Genomic DNA, 18,296 nt, shown 5'->3' on the forward strand with positions numbered 1-18,296 from the left:
TCAATTAAGATGCAAACACCATTGGGTAGGAAGCCTTTGGAGAAAATGGAGCTGACACCTGGGATTATGTTATCAGATCGCTCCCCACCTGGCAGGCGACAGGGCCCTGGGCCTGGGCTGGGAACTGCTGGAATGGGCAGGAGGCAACTCCCTGCTTTGTGGCATGAGCCTGGGCCTGGCCCGGCTGCTGCTCCGTCTGGGCTCCTGCTGCACCTGGGAACAGTGCAGTGGGCCCTAGGAACATAGGGACCACTATGTCCTTGTGGCCCCTGGAGACGCTGAAGCTGTCCTGGTGCCACCGAGCTCCGGGGAAACGAGAGCCCTCCCTCGTGCTCCAGAGGGAGCTGCAGGGGTCTCAGGTCCGGTCGCCGTGTTCTCCTGGCCCAGTGCGGTCATACTTCTACTCGCCCCCACTCCCACCCCAGGGAGAGCCCGGTGTTTGCAAGCCTGAGGCGGACAAGGAGCCTCATGAAAGGGCTTTTACTGTCCTGAGTCAGGCTGGAGCCAGCAGCAGGGCGCCAGTGCTCCCATTAGGGGCAGGGCTCCGAGAGTACAGCCAAGATGCTGCTTCCCCCGGGACACGGGGCTCCGAGCCCGCAGACCGGGGTTCTGGGCACAGCTCTTCCAGAACACCTGTGCTCTCTGAGCCTCGGGCTCGTCGTCAGCACCGAGGAGCCAACACCTCCTTGATGGAGTCGCTGGGAGGGTCAGAGCGCAGCTAAAGTGCCCGCTCAGCACCTGGCATACAGCTGGCACTTAATGAACGCCTCATTAAGCTGCTTTTATTCTCCGGGAGCCGAGCCGTGAGCCAGCGCTTCAGCGTGTGAAGGCAGGGGGCTGACAGAAAAGACTGCGGGGTTAATCAGGCAGCATGAAACCCGGTTCCAGTTTCTTCCTGCTGTGTAGCCCTAGGCGAGAAACTGAACTTCTCTGGGTGTCTGTTCCCAAGCCCTGGCCTGGCAGGCCCGAGGAGTGGGTTCTAGTCCAGCCTTCCACACTCATTCTCCCTCGTGCTCCCTCAGTGTTTACAGGGCTCAGCCCTGCCCCTGGGGCCTTCCCCGGCGCCTCGGGTGGGATCCCCTGCACCCACATCGTGAAGGGGGAGCACTCCCTCCTCAGTCCCCCTCCAGGACCCAGCCCAGCCTCACCCCTCTCTCAGAGGCTGTAGTGGAGCGAGGCTGGGGCTCATCCCTCCTGGGCATGATGCTACAGGCCCGGCCTCTGGTATGCAGCTGGAACCCCGAAGCAGGTTTTTTCCCCAGGTAAATCACTGGTACTGGGGGTGGGGGGTAGGGGAGGAGCAGGCAAATGACCTTCCATCTCAGAGTCTGGGGCCGGAAGACACCTCACAGAGCACAAGCTGCCTACGTGGGACTGGTATGGTTAGACCCAGGCCCCTCTGCTCTCTCGTCCCAGAAGTGTCCAGAATCACAGGGCAACAGGGCGCCAGAGCTGAAGGGACCCTCAGCAGTCTTCAAGGTCTGTACCCATTGTACAGATGAAATGACTGAGGCTCAGAGGAGAGCCGGGGCTTGTCCCGGGTCCCACAGCGGTGGGATCACGGCCCACTAGTTTTGTTCTAGCCTTTGGGGGAAGCAGGGAGTTCAGAAGTCCTGCTGGGAACACAGCCACTCCCCAGCGGCCCCAGCGGGCCGGGCTGAGTGTGTGCTGCGTCACTTCCCTGCCCCAGGGTCTGCCTGCCCTGCTGACAGGCCAGGCTGGGGAGGTGGCGGGCCGGGTCGCCCTGAGTCAGCACCAGCAGCCCCAGCCCAGGTGCCCTGCTGGGCAGGGGGTCAGCGTGGGGCCAGGTGGCAGGACAGTGGGCTCCCCATCTCAGGGCTGGGGAGGGGGTGGGTTCTCCCCACATTGCTGTTGCGGAGGGTGTGCAGATGAAGATGCGGGGGCGAAGGGAAAGAGGTGATTCATGGGGAGAGATAAGGCAGGGAGAGCTCCCAGTGGCGGTGGCGGCGGTGGTGGTGGCGGCGGGCGGGCCACGCAAAGCACCTTGTCAGCATCCGTCAGCATCCGTCAGCGGCACAGCCCAGTGCTGGAGCCTGGGAAGCAGCAGGAGCGGGCAGACGGGAGGGTTGCAGGTGGCACGGGTGAGCTGCCCCTCCCTGCCCTGCCTGTCACTGTGCTCTGTCGAGGCCAGGATGGGCAGGGGACCCATCCTGGAGTCTGAGAACAACACAGGCCTGTCCCCACCCTCCACCCAAAAACTAGCTAAGTGACAATGGCAGGGACTAACCAGTTGGGCCTCAGTTTCTACATCTGAAAAATGGGCAGATCCGACTACCTGAAATTATAAAGTGCCTCGCACTCAAAAACCGGGAGCTATAGTCATTACTGCCTGCCCACACACACGGCATGCTGGCCTCAGGTCCCTGGATGGATGGGACTGGGAAGCACAAAGGATGGAAAGCAGAGGCATGGCTCCCCATGGTGCTGTGGGGTGTAAACAAGTCCCTGTCCTCCCTGCGTCCGTGCTCTCATCTGGAAGACCCCAGACCCTCCTGCTTGGTCTGGGAGGCTCTCTGCTATCGGAGAGCAGCGGAAAGTCTCAGCAGTGGGGCCCCATTCTCAGTGGGACTAGCCGACGGTGGTACCCCACAGACCATGGTTCAAACCCAAGATGGACATCCCCCTGGCCATGTTACCTTAGAGAGGTGATGCCAATAACCTGGTGGGGCTTTCATGGGGAGCAAATGAAGTTATGGGGGCCCGTGGGCCTGCGTGGGGTGGCTGGGTCTCAGCCCTGGCCATGGGCATGTGAGGAGAAGGCCCTGGTGCCCAGCCTGGCCCCAGGTGCTCCTATCGGGCCCCATCACTGAGCCAGCCCATCAGTCTTCCTGTCTGGGGGAGATTAGACTCTGGCTGTTGTTCCCATACCAAGCACAGCCTAGTGTCTGCTTCCTTTCTACTCCCAGTGGGGAAGAGAGGTGTGGAGGAGAGGGAGCCCTGGCACAGCAGATCAAGCCCCACCCTGGGCCTCAGTTTCCCCATTTTTAAAAAGGGGGCCATGGGATCCCAACAGGCCCTTCCAGAGGACTGGGTTCCACAATCTCAAGTCAGGCACAAGGTCAGCAGCACCTGCCTACCCCAAGGCAGGTGTGGGGCAGGTTATTCAGCCCAAGAGCTCTGAAGGCCCCGTCCCCCTCCCCCTTTCCCTCCTCTTCCTGCAACTCTTCCTCACTCCCGTCACCTGATTCCATCTTCACAACAGCCAAAGACGTAGCTTCCATCCTTGCCACCTCCACTTTACACACCCGAAACCCGAAGCCTCAAAGCTGCCTGGGATCAGGCTGAGAGCCAGGCTCTGAGACGCAGGCTATCTGACTCCGCCAGCCCCCTTGGGGAACAGGGACTCTACCTTTCTAGAAACCTAACCCATGGCCACCTTGTCAGCTCCTGACCCAGTTCTGGTTTCTCTGAACCAAGAGCTTCCCCAGGCTCTATCAGCCCGGATGGTCCCCAAAGCCAGCGTTTTGGGCTTGTGCGATTTGCTGGCCCACTCTGGGCCTGGTGAAGGAAGGGTTAGACTCTGCTAGAAATAACTTCACCAGAACACACATTGCTAATTGCTCACCACCCTCTACTGAGCTCAGACCTGGCCTCGGAATCTTTCTCAACACAGCTCTCCTGGGCAGGCTTTATCAAACATTTCGGGATGTCCTTTGAAACCACGAAAAAGAAGGACAGCTCATGGCCCGGCTCTACAAGTGGTGAGCAGCCCTTCTCGGGATGTGTGTCAGTGTGTCAGCTGAGAATGACTTCCCACACCAGGGATACCACACGTCGAGGCAGGGATCGAGAAGAAGCAATGCTCCAGGTCCCTCCACTGGCAAAATTCAACCCCGGCGGACAACCCTCAGCTGACTTCGCTCTGTTTCCACCCAGGGACCATCCCCAGCCCCCACCTCCCAGCCTGGAAAGATCCTGCCATTGGAAAAGCTCACAGAGAGGCTCAGAGAGGGTGAGCAAGTCACTCTCAGTTGCCCAGCACAGCCAGGAAAAAGACACCTTTGAACTCGACCTCCAGGCCAGCCTCAGATGGACCCAAGCCACTTTTTTGCCTCTGTAACTCCTGCACCACTCCAGACTGTCTCCACCACCCGGGAAAGAGCAACAGCAAAGGTTCACGGTGTGTGTGGGAGCTTGCTACTTCTCAGGTGTGAATCAGAGCCATCTCAACGGACAGTGAGAGAAAAGCCCGAGATCCCTCCCTGCCCCACCCCATCATAGCACTTTCTTCTGAGGAACCTGCTTCCCAGGTCTGGGGAAATCAGAACTTGAACACCCCCCCCCCCAATAATGTACAAAGGCCCTTTGAGATGAGGCAGCCCACCATCACCTGCCAGAAGACCTGGGCACCCTAACCCCATGCAGAGAAACTGAGGACCCCAAGAGAGCAAGGGGGGGAGGCAGCCAGGGAGGCAGCCAAGGGAACCACAGAGGACAGTGTTGGGGTTTCCGAATCGGTGCTGTGAGTGAGCAGACACCGCGGTGGCAGAGATGCTGGGGGCCCGCTCAGGCCCACTGGGCCAGCTCTCCGTCCGGGGACCCCCTCCCAGCAGCTGGCTCACCTTCTGGGCCTGGCTGATCATCTTCCGCACCACCTCCTTGATGTGAGCCTGCCCATCGATGGGGGGCTGCATGTAGACGCTGGCCCGGGTGACCCCACGGTAGGCAATGGTGTCGGGCCAGCCCAGGTCCAGCTGTGGGATGGATCGGTCGGACTTCTGGGGCCAGTACTCCAGAGAGGGCGGCGGCTCGGCCTGGGTGGCGTCCCCACCTGCCCTGCTGGCCTCCTCGCTGTCACCAACGCCATCGTCCTCAGGGCCCCGCGACCGGACGTCGCCCCTCAGGTCCTCGGAGCCTGGGTCGTACACCTCAATGGTCTCCAGGATGCGCTTGAGTTCCAGCTCGGATAGGAAATCCCGAATGTTCTCCCGCTTGAGCACCTCGTAGAAAGCCTCCCTGCCGCGGGCCACCAGGGCCTCCAGGGCCAGCCGCTGCTCCTCGCTGTAGAAGAACTCGGGCTTGGACTCACTGGAGCGCCAGTTGACGTGGCTGTCGTCCAGACACTGCACCTGGGAGAAGGCCATGTTGCCACTGCCCCGACGCCTGTGCCTGTGCCTGTGCCTGTGCCTGTGCCTGGGCCGGGTGGGGGGGCGGCAGGGCGCTCCGCAAGGTCAGGCTCCCGACTCCCCGACTCCGGCGCGGCGCTCGCTGGGCTCCAGCAGCGGCTCGGCAGCTCTGCCCATAGGGAGCCTGCGGGAGAGCCCAAGTGAACGCAGAGGTCAGGTCAGGGTGCAGGCGGGACCGGGGAGGGGCGACGGGGCGACAGGGCGGGGGTGGGGTGGCAGTGGGCGAGACGGCGGGGCGGGACCCACGCCTGGGCGCGGTGCGCCTCTATCAGTAGGGGCCGAGGGACCCACGTCCCAGAGGGGCTGTGGAGCTGCCTAAAAAGTCCCAGGCAACGTCTGGGAGGAACCAGGGCAGGCGGGGAACTTCCCAGAAGTTTCCAAGAGGGGGAGGCCGGGACAACACGGGTGGCCTTTGGCCCGGCTCGGCGGCGCCCCGCATTCCGACGGCTTCGCGGAAGGGAGCGGGGTCTTAACATCTGCGGGGGCCACGACCGCAACCCGGGGGGCCTGCCGGGAGGAGGGAGGCTCGGGGCGGCGCCGCCCTGGGGGCCCAGGGTCCGGGGCCGCGGGCCGGGACTCGCTTACCGGGCGGGCGCGAGGCAGAGCCGGCAAGGAGGGGCGCGCGCGGGCGGAGCGGGGCGCACCGGCGGCGGCCCGGTGACTAATGCGCCCCGCCCACCCGCCGCCGCCGCCGCCGCCGCCACCTGCGGTCACGTGCCGCCCCGGGGGCGGGGCCGGAAGCTGATTCACCGCCCCCCCCACCCCTCCCCCGACCCGAGGGACCCCGGCGGCCGCGGCGGTCGTGCGCCCCGTTTACCCCCCGCTGCCTCCCACCCCGGGCGGCCGGATTCCGGGAAGCTCAGGGGCCGAGACCGAGAGCTCCTGGAACTCCGCAGCCTGGAGAGGGACAGCGTTCTTCCTGGGAACACAGCGTCAACAACCTTTGCACTGCCCCTGGGGCCTGTTGGTAACCCAGGTCCCGCCCTCCCCGTGTCCAGCTTCCCAGGTGGGACGGCAAGTCTGCGCAGCCAGCCAGCTGTGCGGTTGTGGGAGGAGAGTTAGGGTACTAGACTGGGAGGCCCCAAGGCAAGAGTAGGGCACCAACGGCGCAACCAAACTCCGGAAGGAGCCTTGTACAGAGCCTGGTGTGCAGAGAGCAGATGGATACCCAGCCCTTAGTCCCTAGCGCTTCTCCCTGCTGGGAGGGGTACCCCCCCAGGACTGGTCCGGTGTGATGAGCAGCGCCCACCTGGACCCTGGGATGAAAAGAGCCTTCAGAGAGCACTGGAGTCAGGCTGGCGTCAGGCCCCACCTGGTTGGGAGGTCCGGGAGTGCCAACTAAATCTAAAAGCAGGTTGCTAGGGCAGGGACAACAAAGCGCATTAAACCTGACCCGATAAACAGCCCCTACCCCATTGTGTGCCACAGCTAGCTGGCCAGGTACTTGGCCCAGCCCTCCCCCTCTTCCCCCACCATTTGCCCTGGATCTGGACAGGGCCGCTGCAGCTTGGGTGGCAGTTGGAGCCCTGAGGACACTGCTCTGTGTTGCTGAAGGTTGGCTGGTGACATCTCTAGACCTGGGCCCAGAATGCACCACTATCTATCCACCGGCCCTGAGCAGCGTCTGTGATCTCCATCACTGACCCCTCAAGTCCTTTTTTTTTTTCTTTTTTTCTTTTTCCTTTTTTTTTAAAAATTTTTATTTATTTATGATAGTCATACAGAGAGAGAGAGAGAGAGGCAGAGACACAGGCAGAGGGAGAAGCAGGCTCCATGCACCGGGAGTCCAACATGGGACTTGATCCCAGGTCTCCAGGATCGCACCCTGGGCCAAAGGCAGGCGCTAAACCGCTGCACCACCCAGGGATCCCCTCAAGCCTCACATCCAATACTCCCTGCCCTGCGGCCCCCCACTGCAGCCCCAGCACACTATGTCTGGACATAGTGACCCCAGAAGTCAGGCCCCTGCCCAAGCGTCTCTGGACCTCAGCTTCTCCTTTTGCTCTTATGACTTCACAGAGGTCCAGGGGATCATGATGGGAATCTTGGCTTTCCCGGCTGAGAGGCATACAGCCTTTCATTCAACCTTACAGTTCCCTGCCCATGTTTACAGATGCACAGGAAGTTGTTAACAACAACAACAACAACAACAGCAAAACACCAACAGAGGCAACAGGCAGCCTTTACCCAGTTTCTCCCAGCAGTATCATCTTGTAGAACTGTAGTCCAATAATACTATAGCCAGAAAATTGATGTCAGTGTGATCTAGGACTTTTTCAGATTTCACCAGCTTACCTGCATTCATTGTGTGTGTGTGGATGCAACCTTACCGCACATGTAGATTTGTGTGGCCACCACTGCAACTGGGATGCAGAACTATTCCACCATCACTGAGACCTCCCTCTCTACGGCCATTCCCACATCTCCATCCCTAACCCCTGGCAACCACTATATCTGTTCTCTATCTCTACAATTTTTTTTTATTTCAACACCGTTACATAAATGGAAGATACAGTATATAACCTTTGGGGATTAGCTTTTTCTGGCAAGTCATCCAGGCTGTTGTGTGTATCTTGTAGCTTGTTCATTTCTGTTGCTGGCTAATATTCATGGCATGGATGGATCAGAGTTTGTTCAACCATTTCTCCTGTTCAAGGACAATGGGTTGTTTCCAGTTTGGGGGCTATTATGAATTAAGCTGCTATGAACATTCATATACATATTCATTTGTATATATATTGTATCATGTATATTTTACATACCTGTAACATACGAGTGATCCAATTTCTCCACATCCTTGCCAACATTTTATGTTGTCACAGTTTTTTTTTATTTTAGTTTATTTTTTTATTTTAGTTGATAAGGATGTGATAATAGTATCTTACTATGCTGTTAATTTTCATCTTCTTGATGACTAATGATATAGAACATATTCTCATGTGCTTATTTGCCAGCTGTCTGTCCTCTTCAGTGAAATGCCTGTTCATGTGTTTTGCCCATTTTCAAAGTGCATTGTTTGGTGTTTACTGTTAAGTGTTGAGAGCTCTTTATATATTCTTTTTCTTTTAAGAGAGATAGAGAGTGAGTGAGAGTGTGAGCAGGATGGGAGGAGCAGAGGGAGAGAGATAATCTCAGGCAGGCTTCACACCCAGCACAGAGCCCAACATGGGGCTCTATCCCATGACCCCAAAACCATGACTTGAACCAAAACCAAGAGTCAGATGCCTAACCAACTGAACCACCCAGGGCATTCCTGCTCTTTATATATTCTAAAAACAAGGTCTTTGTTAGGTCTATGATCTGCACATATTTTCTGCTGGTCTGTAACTTTTTCTTTTTGTTTTTAAAGTGTAGAACACTATTATTAACTATAATCACTATGCTGTATATTGAATCTCCAGAATTTATTCATCTTATAATTGGAAGTTTGTACCTTTTGACTAATATTGCCCCTTTCCCCCTACCCCACAGTCTCATCCTTCTATTCTCTTTTTCTATAAGTTTGGGGGGTTTTTTGGATTCCACTTATGAGATCAAACAATATTTGTCTTTCTTTGTCTGACTTAGCTCTCTTAGCATAATGCCCTCAAGGACCAGCAATATTGTCACAAATGGTAGGATTCTCTTCTTTCTCAGGGCTGAATAATATTTCTGTGTGTATGTGTGTGTGTGTGTGTGTATGCCATATCTTTATCTATCCATCTGCTGATGGACCCTTTAGGTTGTTTCCACATCTTGGCTATTGTGACTAATGCTTCAATGAACACGGAGTACAGATATCTCTTCAAGTTAGTGATTTCATTTCCTTAAGGTATATACCCAGATGTAGCATTGCTGGGTCATATGGTAATTCTATTTTTACTTTGAGAAACCTCCATACTGTTTTTCATAGTAGCTGCACTGATATATGTTCCTATCAGTATCACACCCACACATACAAAAGGGTTCTCTTTTCTCTACATCCTTGCCAACACATGTGATCTCTTGTCTTTTTTATGATAGCCATTCTAACAGGTGTGAGGTGCTATTTCATTGTGGTTTTGGTTTGCATAGCCCCAGTGACTAGTAATGTTGAGCACCTTTTCATGTACACGTTGGTCATTTGTATGTCTCCTTCAGAGAAATGTATATTCAGATCTTCTGCCCACTTTTTAATTGGATTTTATTTGGGGGGGGGGGGTTGCTATTGAGTTGTATGAGCTCTTTATATATTTTGGCTATTAACCCCTTATCAGATATACAGTTGCAAATATTTCTTCCCAATCCATAAGTTACCTTTTGCTTTTGTTGATGGTTTCCTTTGCTCTGTGGAAGCTTTTTAATCTGTTGTAATCTCATTTGTGGGTTTTTTTTTTTCTTTTCCTTTTGGTGTCAAATAAAAAAAAAATTCATCACCATGATAATGTCAAGGAGCTTACCCTTCATGTTTTCTTCTAGGAGTTTTACATTGAAATCCTTAATCCATTTTGAGTTGGTGTTTATGTATGGTTTGAAATAGTGGCCCAGTTTCATTGTTTTGCCTGCAGCTGTCCTGTTTTCCCAACATCATTTATTGAAGAGACTGTCCTTTCCCCATTGTATATTATTGACTCTTGTCATTAGTTAATTGACTATACATGTGTGGGTTTATTTCTGTGGTCTCTATTGTGTTGAATTGATTTCTATGTCTGTTTTTGTGCTAATACTGTATTGTTTTGATTACTATAGCTTTGTAATATAGTTTGAAATTAGGGACATGTTGTCTTCAGTTTTTCTCTTCTTTCTTAAGATTGCTTTGGCTGTTTGGGGTGTCTTTTGTGGTTCTATACAAATTTTTAGGATTGTTTTTTCTATTTGTGTGAAAAAGGCTATTGGAATTTTGATAGGGACTGCATTGAATCTGCAGATGGCTTTCAGTGGTATGGACATTTTAATAACATGAATTCTTCGAATCCATGAACATGGTATATCTTTCCATTTATTTGTGTCATCTGCAATTTCTTTCATCAGTGTCTTATAATTTTCATTGTATAGGTCTTTCCCCTCTTTGGTTAAATTTATTTATAGGTATTTTATTATTTTTGATGCCATCACGAATGGGATTATATTCTTAATTACTCTTTCTGATGGTTCATTGTTAGCGTGTAGAAACATAACCAATCTTTGTGTATTGGCTGTGTATCCTACAACTTGACTGATTTTGTTCTGTAGCTTTTCTTTTCATTCTTTTCACAGGTGTCCTACACTGAACTTTTAATTTTGATGAGATCTACTTTATCCATTTTTTTCTTTTATGGACACTGCTTTTGATGTTAAGTCTAAGAACTCTTTCCCTAGCCCTAGGTCCTGAAGATTTTCTCCTACTTTTTAGATTTTCCCCCCAGGGATCCCTGGGTAGCACAGCGGTTTAGCGCCTGCCTTTGGCCCAGGGCGCGATCCTGGAGACCTGGGATCGAATCCCACGTCAGGCTCCCAGGTGCATGGAGCCTGCTTCTCCCTCTGCCTATGTCTCTGCCTCTGTCTCTCTCTCTCTCTCTCTCTCTGTGTGACTATCATAAATAAATAAAAATTAAAAAAAAAAACAACAGTAGATTTTCCCCCCAAAAGTGTGATAGTTTTTACATCTTACATTTAAATCTGTGATATATTTTGAATGAATTTTTGCATCAGGTATGACATTGAGGTTGCAGTTGAGTTTTGGCCTCTGGATATCCTTTGAAGGACTTTAGAGGGGGAAGAAACAGCCTCAGAGACCTTAACTAATCACCCAGGATCACACAGTAGGGCATTGGGATAGTTGGACTTAAACCTCCTCCTCCTTACTGCAACATCCACATCTGGACTGACTCCCAGGGATGGGCCACGCCTGGTTAGGGAGTAGGGAGGAACTTGATTAGCCCTCATGGTGTTATGTGCATTGGCCTCCATGAGAAAAGGTAATTCATGGGACGCCTGGGTGGCTCAGTGGTTGAGTGTCTGCCTTCAGATCAGATCATGATCCCAGGGTCCTGGGATGAGTCCCACATCAGACTCCCCATGGGAAGCCTGCTTCTCCCTCTGCCTATGTCTCTGCCTCTTTCTCTGTGTCTCTCATGAATACATTTTTTAAAGAAAAAGGGTAATTCAGTCCATCAGCAAACACTGGCAGAGGCTGTCACAGGTCACAGAGTTATTGGTGCCATGAGGACATTGCCCAAAGCCTGCACAGATATCCACAAGCTGACAGTATGAATGCATATGAATTCCCTGAATTTGTGAAGGAGGGAAGGGTATTCCAGAGAGAGGGAATAGCAAACACAGAGGCTCAGAGGTGTGGCTAAAAGTGGCTAAGTGGGTAGAAAGCCATGAATGGCACAATAGAGGCTTGTGATCCCTCCTGCAGGAGATGGAGAACCACAGAAGTGTGTGAGCAGGAAGGATCATGTGCAGACGGTGGTTTTAGAAGTTTCCTCTGCAGCTTGCATGAGGGATGGACTAGTGGGGGCAAGGCAGTGCAGTAAGGAGGTGGTGCAGTTCACCCGGTCACCAAGGCCCAGCTGCTGGACTTGGTATTGGCCACAGGGAGGGAGGATGCGGGGGATAAAGTGAGGGGCAGCTCCCAGGCTTCTGGTGTGGCCCCTGGCTGGATGGAGGTGCCAAGGCAAAAGTAGAGCCCAGTTGGGAAAGCTCTCAGGCCCACAGAAGCTGGTTCCTTGACAAACTCAGAAGCTGCTGCCGCTGTCATAAAGAAGAGGTGGTTCTTTCACTGTTCAGCACAAACTCGCACCAGCGAGCCAGTGGTGCCAGAGGCGGAGGCCCATGACCAGAGTTTGGAATGGGCTGAATAAACTCGGCCAGAATCTCCTGACTCGGGCTTTCTGAGCCATTATGTGGCTGTGACTCCTCACCTGTCTCTCCCAGGAGGGCTGGGTCCCAGCCCCAGAGCCGGCTGGTCCAGGCCCAGAACCTGTCAGGGTGCCCATCACCTGCCCTCTGTATGCTGGACCCTCAGTGCCCCCCTCAAGTCCTGCCATGGGGCTGGGGCTATGTCCTGGGTCCAACTGTAGGTCCCAGACAAGTTCCACCATTTTGTGGTCTCGAGTTCTCATCTGCACACCTACTGGGCTATGGGTGGTAGAACAGGGCAGCTGGATCAAGCAGTGCCTGAACTTCTTCATGGCTCTTTCTCGCATCCTATCTCCTCCTTCTCCTCCTCCACTCCTGTGTCTTGCCTCCTTCCTCCCAACCATTCACATCATTACTCACTCATTCATTCACAAATGTTCACAAGATCTCTCTTCTGGGCCCAGCCCTGAACTGAGTGATACCTGGGACCTGGAGATGATTCAAACCCAGTGTCAGCCCTTGGGGAGCTCCCAGTCTGGTAGAGGAGGTAAAATATGCATACAAACAACTGTGATTCAATCCTTGGCCATAGGAGCCTTTGAGAGGAAGCTGCTTTGCCTGCTTGAGGGGGTGGGGGGGCGGGGGACAGTGCAGGGGGAGCCTGAGAAAGCCTCAGAGGACAAGCCCTTTGTGATGGGCCAGGAAGCAGGAGGTAAATAAGGGTGGACGGAGTCCTGGGAGGAGGGGACCTGGTCTGTAAAGGCCTAGAGGCAGCAAAGTGCTGGGTGTATCCGACAAAACACAAGCAGGTCGGGGTGGCTGATGAACGCGTGCTGGATGGGAGGACCTGAGACCAGTTGTCAAGGACCTGAAAGGCCACAGAAAGGATTTTTTCCTAGGAAGGTATGGGCTCCAGGAGTGCAGGGGGAGGGGGGCTCCTGAGAAGTAAGGGATGTGAGCTGAGGAGGTGTAATTTTGCAAGGATGGGAGGATGGAAGGGAGGCGGGGAGGAGCTGGTGCCCGGGAGCAGGGCAGGGAGCCAAGCGAAGCAGGCAGGGCTGTCGGTAGAGGAGCCATGGGGCTGGGGGTTGTGGGGGAGAAAGGACAGGGAGCTATTACCAGGCCAAGGTGGGGGACACCGACAAGTGTCATTGGACACCCTGAGTGGGAGGTGCCAGGGGACAACAGGCAGCCGATGTCCTGGGTGCCTGGAGCTCAAGACAGGGGCTGCGCTAGAGACACGGATGCCAGGACATTGAGCTGGAGTGAAGCTGCCCCAGCCCTGCTAGCCTAGAGGAAGGGAATCTGAGAACAACTGCACTGGGTTGGGCATCTGTGGAGGGACTTCTCAGAAGGGGCATTTGGAGGGGACAGTACTTAACTCAGAAGTGCCTGATCTGCGAGGGGAGCCCCGTGGGCAGCTGATTCCCGCTGCCATATGGAAATGTAAGCCCCCAAACGCCTCCAGTGCCCCCGGAGTGCTGGTGGGGCAGCTTCTGTTTCTGAACTTCCCTCACCGTCACAGTCTTCTTGATCCTTCTACAATCTATGGGCCCCTGCTGAAAATCCCAAGGGACAGGGGCCGCAAGGCATTCAGAGAGAATTTTGTGGAGGAGCACCCGCACATGGGGTTGACTGCCGTTCCCCACACTGCTGGGGAACCTTGCTGCCGCCGAGGAGCAGGGTCCCACGGGAGCCGCACCAGCTCTGGGAGTGAAGCCCGAGCTTCCTGCCCCCAAACAGGGGTCCGCTGGGGCAGCTTGCTAGGGAGGCCCGATGTAGGGTTCAGTCCAGGACGCTTGTTAATCTGCATTCACTCAATAGGTGAGCATGTGCGCTGCTCCTGCGGCTGGGGAGGTGGCCCCATTGGGACTGGCCCCCTTCTTACCGGCTCAGCACCCACCACTCACTGGGAAGAGCAAGAAACAAACTAGCAGGCCCCAGGGGTCCTGAGTAAAGAGATGAGGATCAGGCCCAGAGTCAGTGCTGAGCCAGTCCTCCTGGGAAGGCCTGGGCCAGAGGGGCTGCTGGGGAAGGCCCAGGTGACAGGGAGGCCTCCTGTGGCTGGAGCAAGGTGAGGGGCGGGGGCAAAGAAGGGGACAAGCCAGGAGGAGTTGGCATCTCCATGACTGGAAGGACTTGTTGACAGTGGAACTATTGGGCAGTACAATTGGTCCAGCATCTTCCAGAAGCTGCTGGAGACTCCAGGTGGGAGGTCAGGGAAACAGGCCTGGCCTAAAGCTCTGACCCAGGGATGGGGGAAGGTGCCCCCACTAGCCTGCATTTGCCCCTCTGGGAAGGGCTAGGGGCAGGAGGAGGGTGAGGGAGACCAGTGCCCAGGTGGCTTCTAACAGCGACTGCTCATGCATGGGCAGTGCCACACTGCAAGTGACCCTCCTGGCCTGGCCTGGGACCACAAAAAGGCATTATAATGGAAGACAACGGGCAGGAAGAGTCAAGGCTTTAGGGCCCAGAAAGTTCTCAGAGGCCAGCCCCCTCCTTGTGACCCAGGCTGGGAAACAGACCAAGGACCAAGTAGATCCTGGTAAGAGGTGGTGACAGAGTTGGGCCGGGTCGGGGTTCTGCCGACCCCAGGTGTTCACACCTGCCGGAAGGGTGGGGTGGGGCAGCTGGGACATACTGGGCATCCCTCTCACGCAGATGACGTGGGCTGTGTGGTGCCGTCTGAGTGCCTACGGGCCTGTGGGGCTGAGATTGGCTGCTCCAACATCGCCTACCCCAAGCTGGTCATGGAACTGATGCCCATAGGTGAGACTCTGGGTGGGGTGCGGGCAGGCTGTGCAGTGGGGCCTCGGGTGGGACCAGTGACGGTGAGGGGCACTGGGGGAGGTGGAGGCCACTCTGGATCCAGCGTGACACCCAAGTGGGACGTTCCACCCGTAGGGGAAGAGAGGAACATAATAATGCTAGAAAACACTCACATGTCACCCCTTAAGGACCAGGCACGATTCCAAGGACTTTACATATAATAAACTTCCATCTTCTTCCAAGAACCCTTAGAACTGCTATTATCATCCCCATTTTAAACATGGGGAAACTGAGACCCAGAGAGGTTGAAGAGACCTGCCCGAGGTCATGTGGCGAAAGTGCCTTCGCCAGGGCTGCAGAGTGGCTGAGACACAAACCCCAGTCTGTCTGGCCCCAAGCCCACTGCCGGGATCAGGATCTCAAGCCCCCCGAAGCCCACACCTCCTGCCTTCCCACAACTGGTAGCACTAGGGGGGCAGGTTTTAGCTTTTCTCACATTTCTTGTCCCATCAAAGCAAGAAGAGAGCCCTTCTGAGATCCTCTGCAGCCCGATTTCACCTCCAGATTCTCAGACCCTGAGTGTCTCCCACCCCCTCTGTGGCCTCCCTTCTAGAAGCTTCCAGGTCCTGCCAGCTTTCCCTCTGTCCTGGGGTGCAGAGGCCCAGGGGATGTGAGTTCACAGACCTGGGATCAAATCTCAGCTCTGCCACTCGCTGACTGAGATATTTGGGGTGGGTCACTTCCCTGCTTGGAGCTGCAGTGTCCTCATTTGTAAATTCGAGATAATGACGCCTACCCACCCCTTGGCGTGTTGTTGCTGGGATTAAGTATAATAATGCTGGGACACGGCTGGGCGCAAGACGTGGCCTCCCTGTGGGTTCCCACCTCTGGGAACCTTCCTTCCTCTTCTGTTCTGGGGGACGGGGTGAGGGGACACTCACTAGGCCCCCGAATGCTGACACCCAGCCACTGTTGGGCTGTAACCTCTCTCTAGACCTTGAGCTCCTTGTCTGAAAATGGGTGGAGAATAAGCTCCAAGTTAATCCACTTCCCTGAGCAAGAGAAACAGGATGGAGAAAGGCTTTGGGGAAAACCATGATCTAACTCACTTTTCTTTGGGGCCCAGCCCAGTCAGCATGATAAGTAAACAGAGAGGGCCATGGGATGCCTGGTAGTCACACGGCAGGTCGGACACAGAACCAAGGCCAGGCAAAAAATAGCACCAAGGAGGCCGAGCACTCGGGAGGGTGGGGGGCCCTCGTCGGGTTTATCCCAGGGCAGGGGCCGGAGGAGAGACTCTCTCTGTCTCCCCGGGAGAACGGCATCTCCTTTTCCACAGAGCCAACAAGAAAGGGGACCCCTGTGCCTGCTGGGGCCTGCCGCATGCAGGAAGTTGCAGGAGACCCCCCGACACGGGGCCACCGTGCCTTGCCGGGCCATGACTTCCGAGCAGAGGGTCGCCCCGGGCCTTCCCACCCCACCCCACCCCACCCCACCCGAGTTTTGCCTCTGGCCTCTGTGAGTCCCTGGGCACCTCTCCTCCCGCGAGGAGCCTCCACTTCCTCATCTGTCAAACGGGTTAATAATGCTTCCGTCAAATGAAGTCCCGGGTGTGAAAGTGCTTTGTCACCTGCGAGGCTCATAACTGCACCCAGGACAGCAGAAGCCGTCACGGTGGTGCGGACAGGGTGAGGCGGGGCCAGCAGACCGCGGGCTCCCGCGCAAATCCCGAAGCCCCCCACCCCCACCCCTGCGTTTGCCCTCGGCCTCCAGCCGCTCTTGGGGGAGCACCTCCAGCCTCCTTCCTCCCGGGGCTCTGCTCCCAGGGACTTGTGGTGGCCGATGCCCGCCGCGGGGCCTGGGGCGGGGGGCTCCCGAGCAGGGTCACAGCGGCCTGTCCCCGACCCCAGGTCTGCGGGGGCTGATGATCGCAGTGATGATGGCCGCGCTCATGTCGTCGCTGACCTCCATCTTCAACAGCAGCAGCACGCTCTTCACCATGGACATCTGGAGGCGGCTGAGGCCCCGCGCCGGCGAGCGGGAGCTGCTGCTGGTGGGCCGGTAAGGTGGGGGGCGGGCGGAGGCCCCTGAGGTCCCACCAGAGGGGCTTCGAGGGGTAAGAAGGAGTTTGCGGGCTGGAGGAAGGGCCGCCCCCGTCCCACGTGGCTCGGGCCACCGCCTCAGGTCACGGCCCTCACCTTACTCTGAGCTGCGTCTCTGAAGCACTCCCTGCCGGTCCAGGGCCCCTTCCGCAACCGTCCCAGAGACCTCTGTCTTCCCCTCCTGATGCTTTCGGGCTGCCCCAGGAGGGCCCCAAGCCAGCTCTCCGGGGGGTCCCGCTCAGGCCACGGAGCTGCTGCCATTTCCTCGCAGCATTGTTAATGAGTCACCCCTTGATCTCTGTCGACTCTGCCCAACTGTCCCCTCCTCCGTGTAGCCCTCCTTGATAACCCCGACCGAGGAATGAGCCTCTGTCCCCTCTCAGCCTCCCACAGGGCATCATGGTCAGACTCCTCCCACAGTGCGGACTCCTCCTCGATGCCCCTCCCCCCACTCCAGGATGGGCAGGGTTGTGTGTGGCCCAGCCCTCCATCCCTGGACTCGGAGAGTACCAGGGAGGGAGTCTTTGGGGGCGCATGGGCCTGTGTCCCTCCGAGCCATGCGGCCCCCCACTCCGCTGGCCGAGGGGCCCAGCCTCCGGGGCCTGGCTTGACCCCCAGCTCCCCTCAGGCTCCCGGCCCCTGGCACCCATCCTCAGGGCGGGGTCCCCCCCCAGGAGCTCCAGGCAGTTGTCTCCGTGATGCAAAACAGCTGAGCTCCTGTCAGAAGGGCCCTGTTGGGACACGCCACTCAGCAGGCGAGTGTGAGCTCATCTGCAGGCTCACAGCCTCCTCCAAAACAACGAGCCTCTCCCTCCTGCCTGGCAGGATGCTTCTGTGTCAGCAGGTCCTGGCCCCTTGACCTCCTCTCCCCGCCACGTGGTCCCCCCCCCACCCCTGGTGGCTGTGTGGCCCTGGAAGCCCCTGCCCTTGTCGGACAGACTCCTCTGAAGCCCTTCCTTCCCTGGCCTCTGCATCAGCTCGCCCCGGCTACGGCACCCTGACCCTCTTCTCACCTCTCCTGCCAAATCCAGCCCCACCCAACCCGGGCCCCGCAGCCCGCTTGTGGGCACCCGGCTGTGTGACGCGGGCGGGTTGCTCACCCTCTTTGGGTCCCAGTTTTCTCCGCTGCCAGTTTAGTGAAGTGGAAAGGATCCTACACTAGGTGTTGGGCCAGGACCACCCCCACCCCCACCCCCTACAACACCTCCAGCCTCCACTGCATTTCCTGGAATGTATGGGGTCCTGGGTCTCTGGAGCCCTGATCCAAGGGGATATGGGACTTACAGAGAGAGCATGTCCAGAAGCCTTGGGGAGGAGGCCGTCCTGGGGCAGCGACAGGCAGGGGCATGCCAGCGACCCTGACAGCCTCGGTCAGGTGAGGGTGGGGCCAGAGGAGCCATCGCAGGTCTGGGGGAAGTGACAGTCCCACGTCTGGGGCCCTGGGCTTTGCTAGCACCAGGCCCCTCTGCCTGGT

The 18,296-nt window shown here is 56.3% G+C and overlaps 2 protein-coding genes across 7 annotated transcripts in view; one reads left to right on the top strand and one right to left on the bottom strand.

Annotated features, from left to right (window-relative positions):
- The window catches only part of FAM83G (family with sequence similarity 83 member G), a 30,394-nt gene extending 24,589 nt beyond the window's left edge, over positions 1-5,805 (bottom strand). For all 4 annotated transcript variants that reach the window (XM_077892414.1, XM_077892413.1, XM_077892415.1 and 1 more), the window contains exons 1-2: positions 5,733-5,805; positions 4,584-5,271 (exon numbers count right to left, since the gene is read on the bottom strand). In XM_077892414.1, coding sequence (XP_077748540.1) covers positions 4,584-5,105 — 522 coding nt within the window. In that variant the 5' untranslated portion in view covers positions 5,106-5,271; positions 5,733-5,805. The remainder of the gene's footprint in view (positions 1-4,583; positions 5,272-5,732) is intronic.
- Positions 1-18,296, top strand: part of SLC5A10 (solute carrier family 5 member 10) — a 71,904-nt gene that overhangs the window by 50,473 nt on the left and 3,135 nt on the right. For 2 of the 3 annotated variants that reach the window (XM_077892418.1, XM_077892419.1), the window contains exons 10-11: positions 14,613-14,720; positions 16,631-16,781. In XM_077892418.1, coding sequence (XP_077748544.1) covers positions 14,613-14,720; positions 16,631-16,781 — 259 coding nt within the window. The remainder of the gene's footprint in view (positions 1-14,612; positions 14,721-16,630; positions 16,782-18,296) is intronic. The other variant, XM_077892420.1, reaches the window with a different exon arrangement.

Source organism: Canis aureus, chromosome 3 (genome assembly GCF_053574225.1).
Source record: "Canis aureus isolate CA01 chromosome 3, VMU_Caureus_v.1.0, whole genome shotgun sequence".
In the NCBI taxonomy this organism is placed as follows: domain Eukaryota; kingdom Metazoa; phylum Chordata; class Mammalia; order Carnivora; family Canidae; genus Canis; species Canis aureus.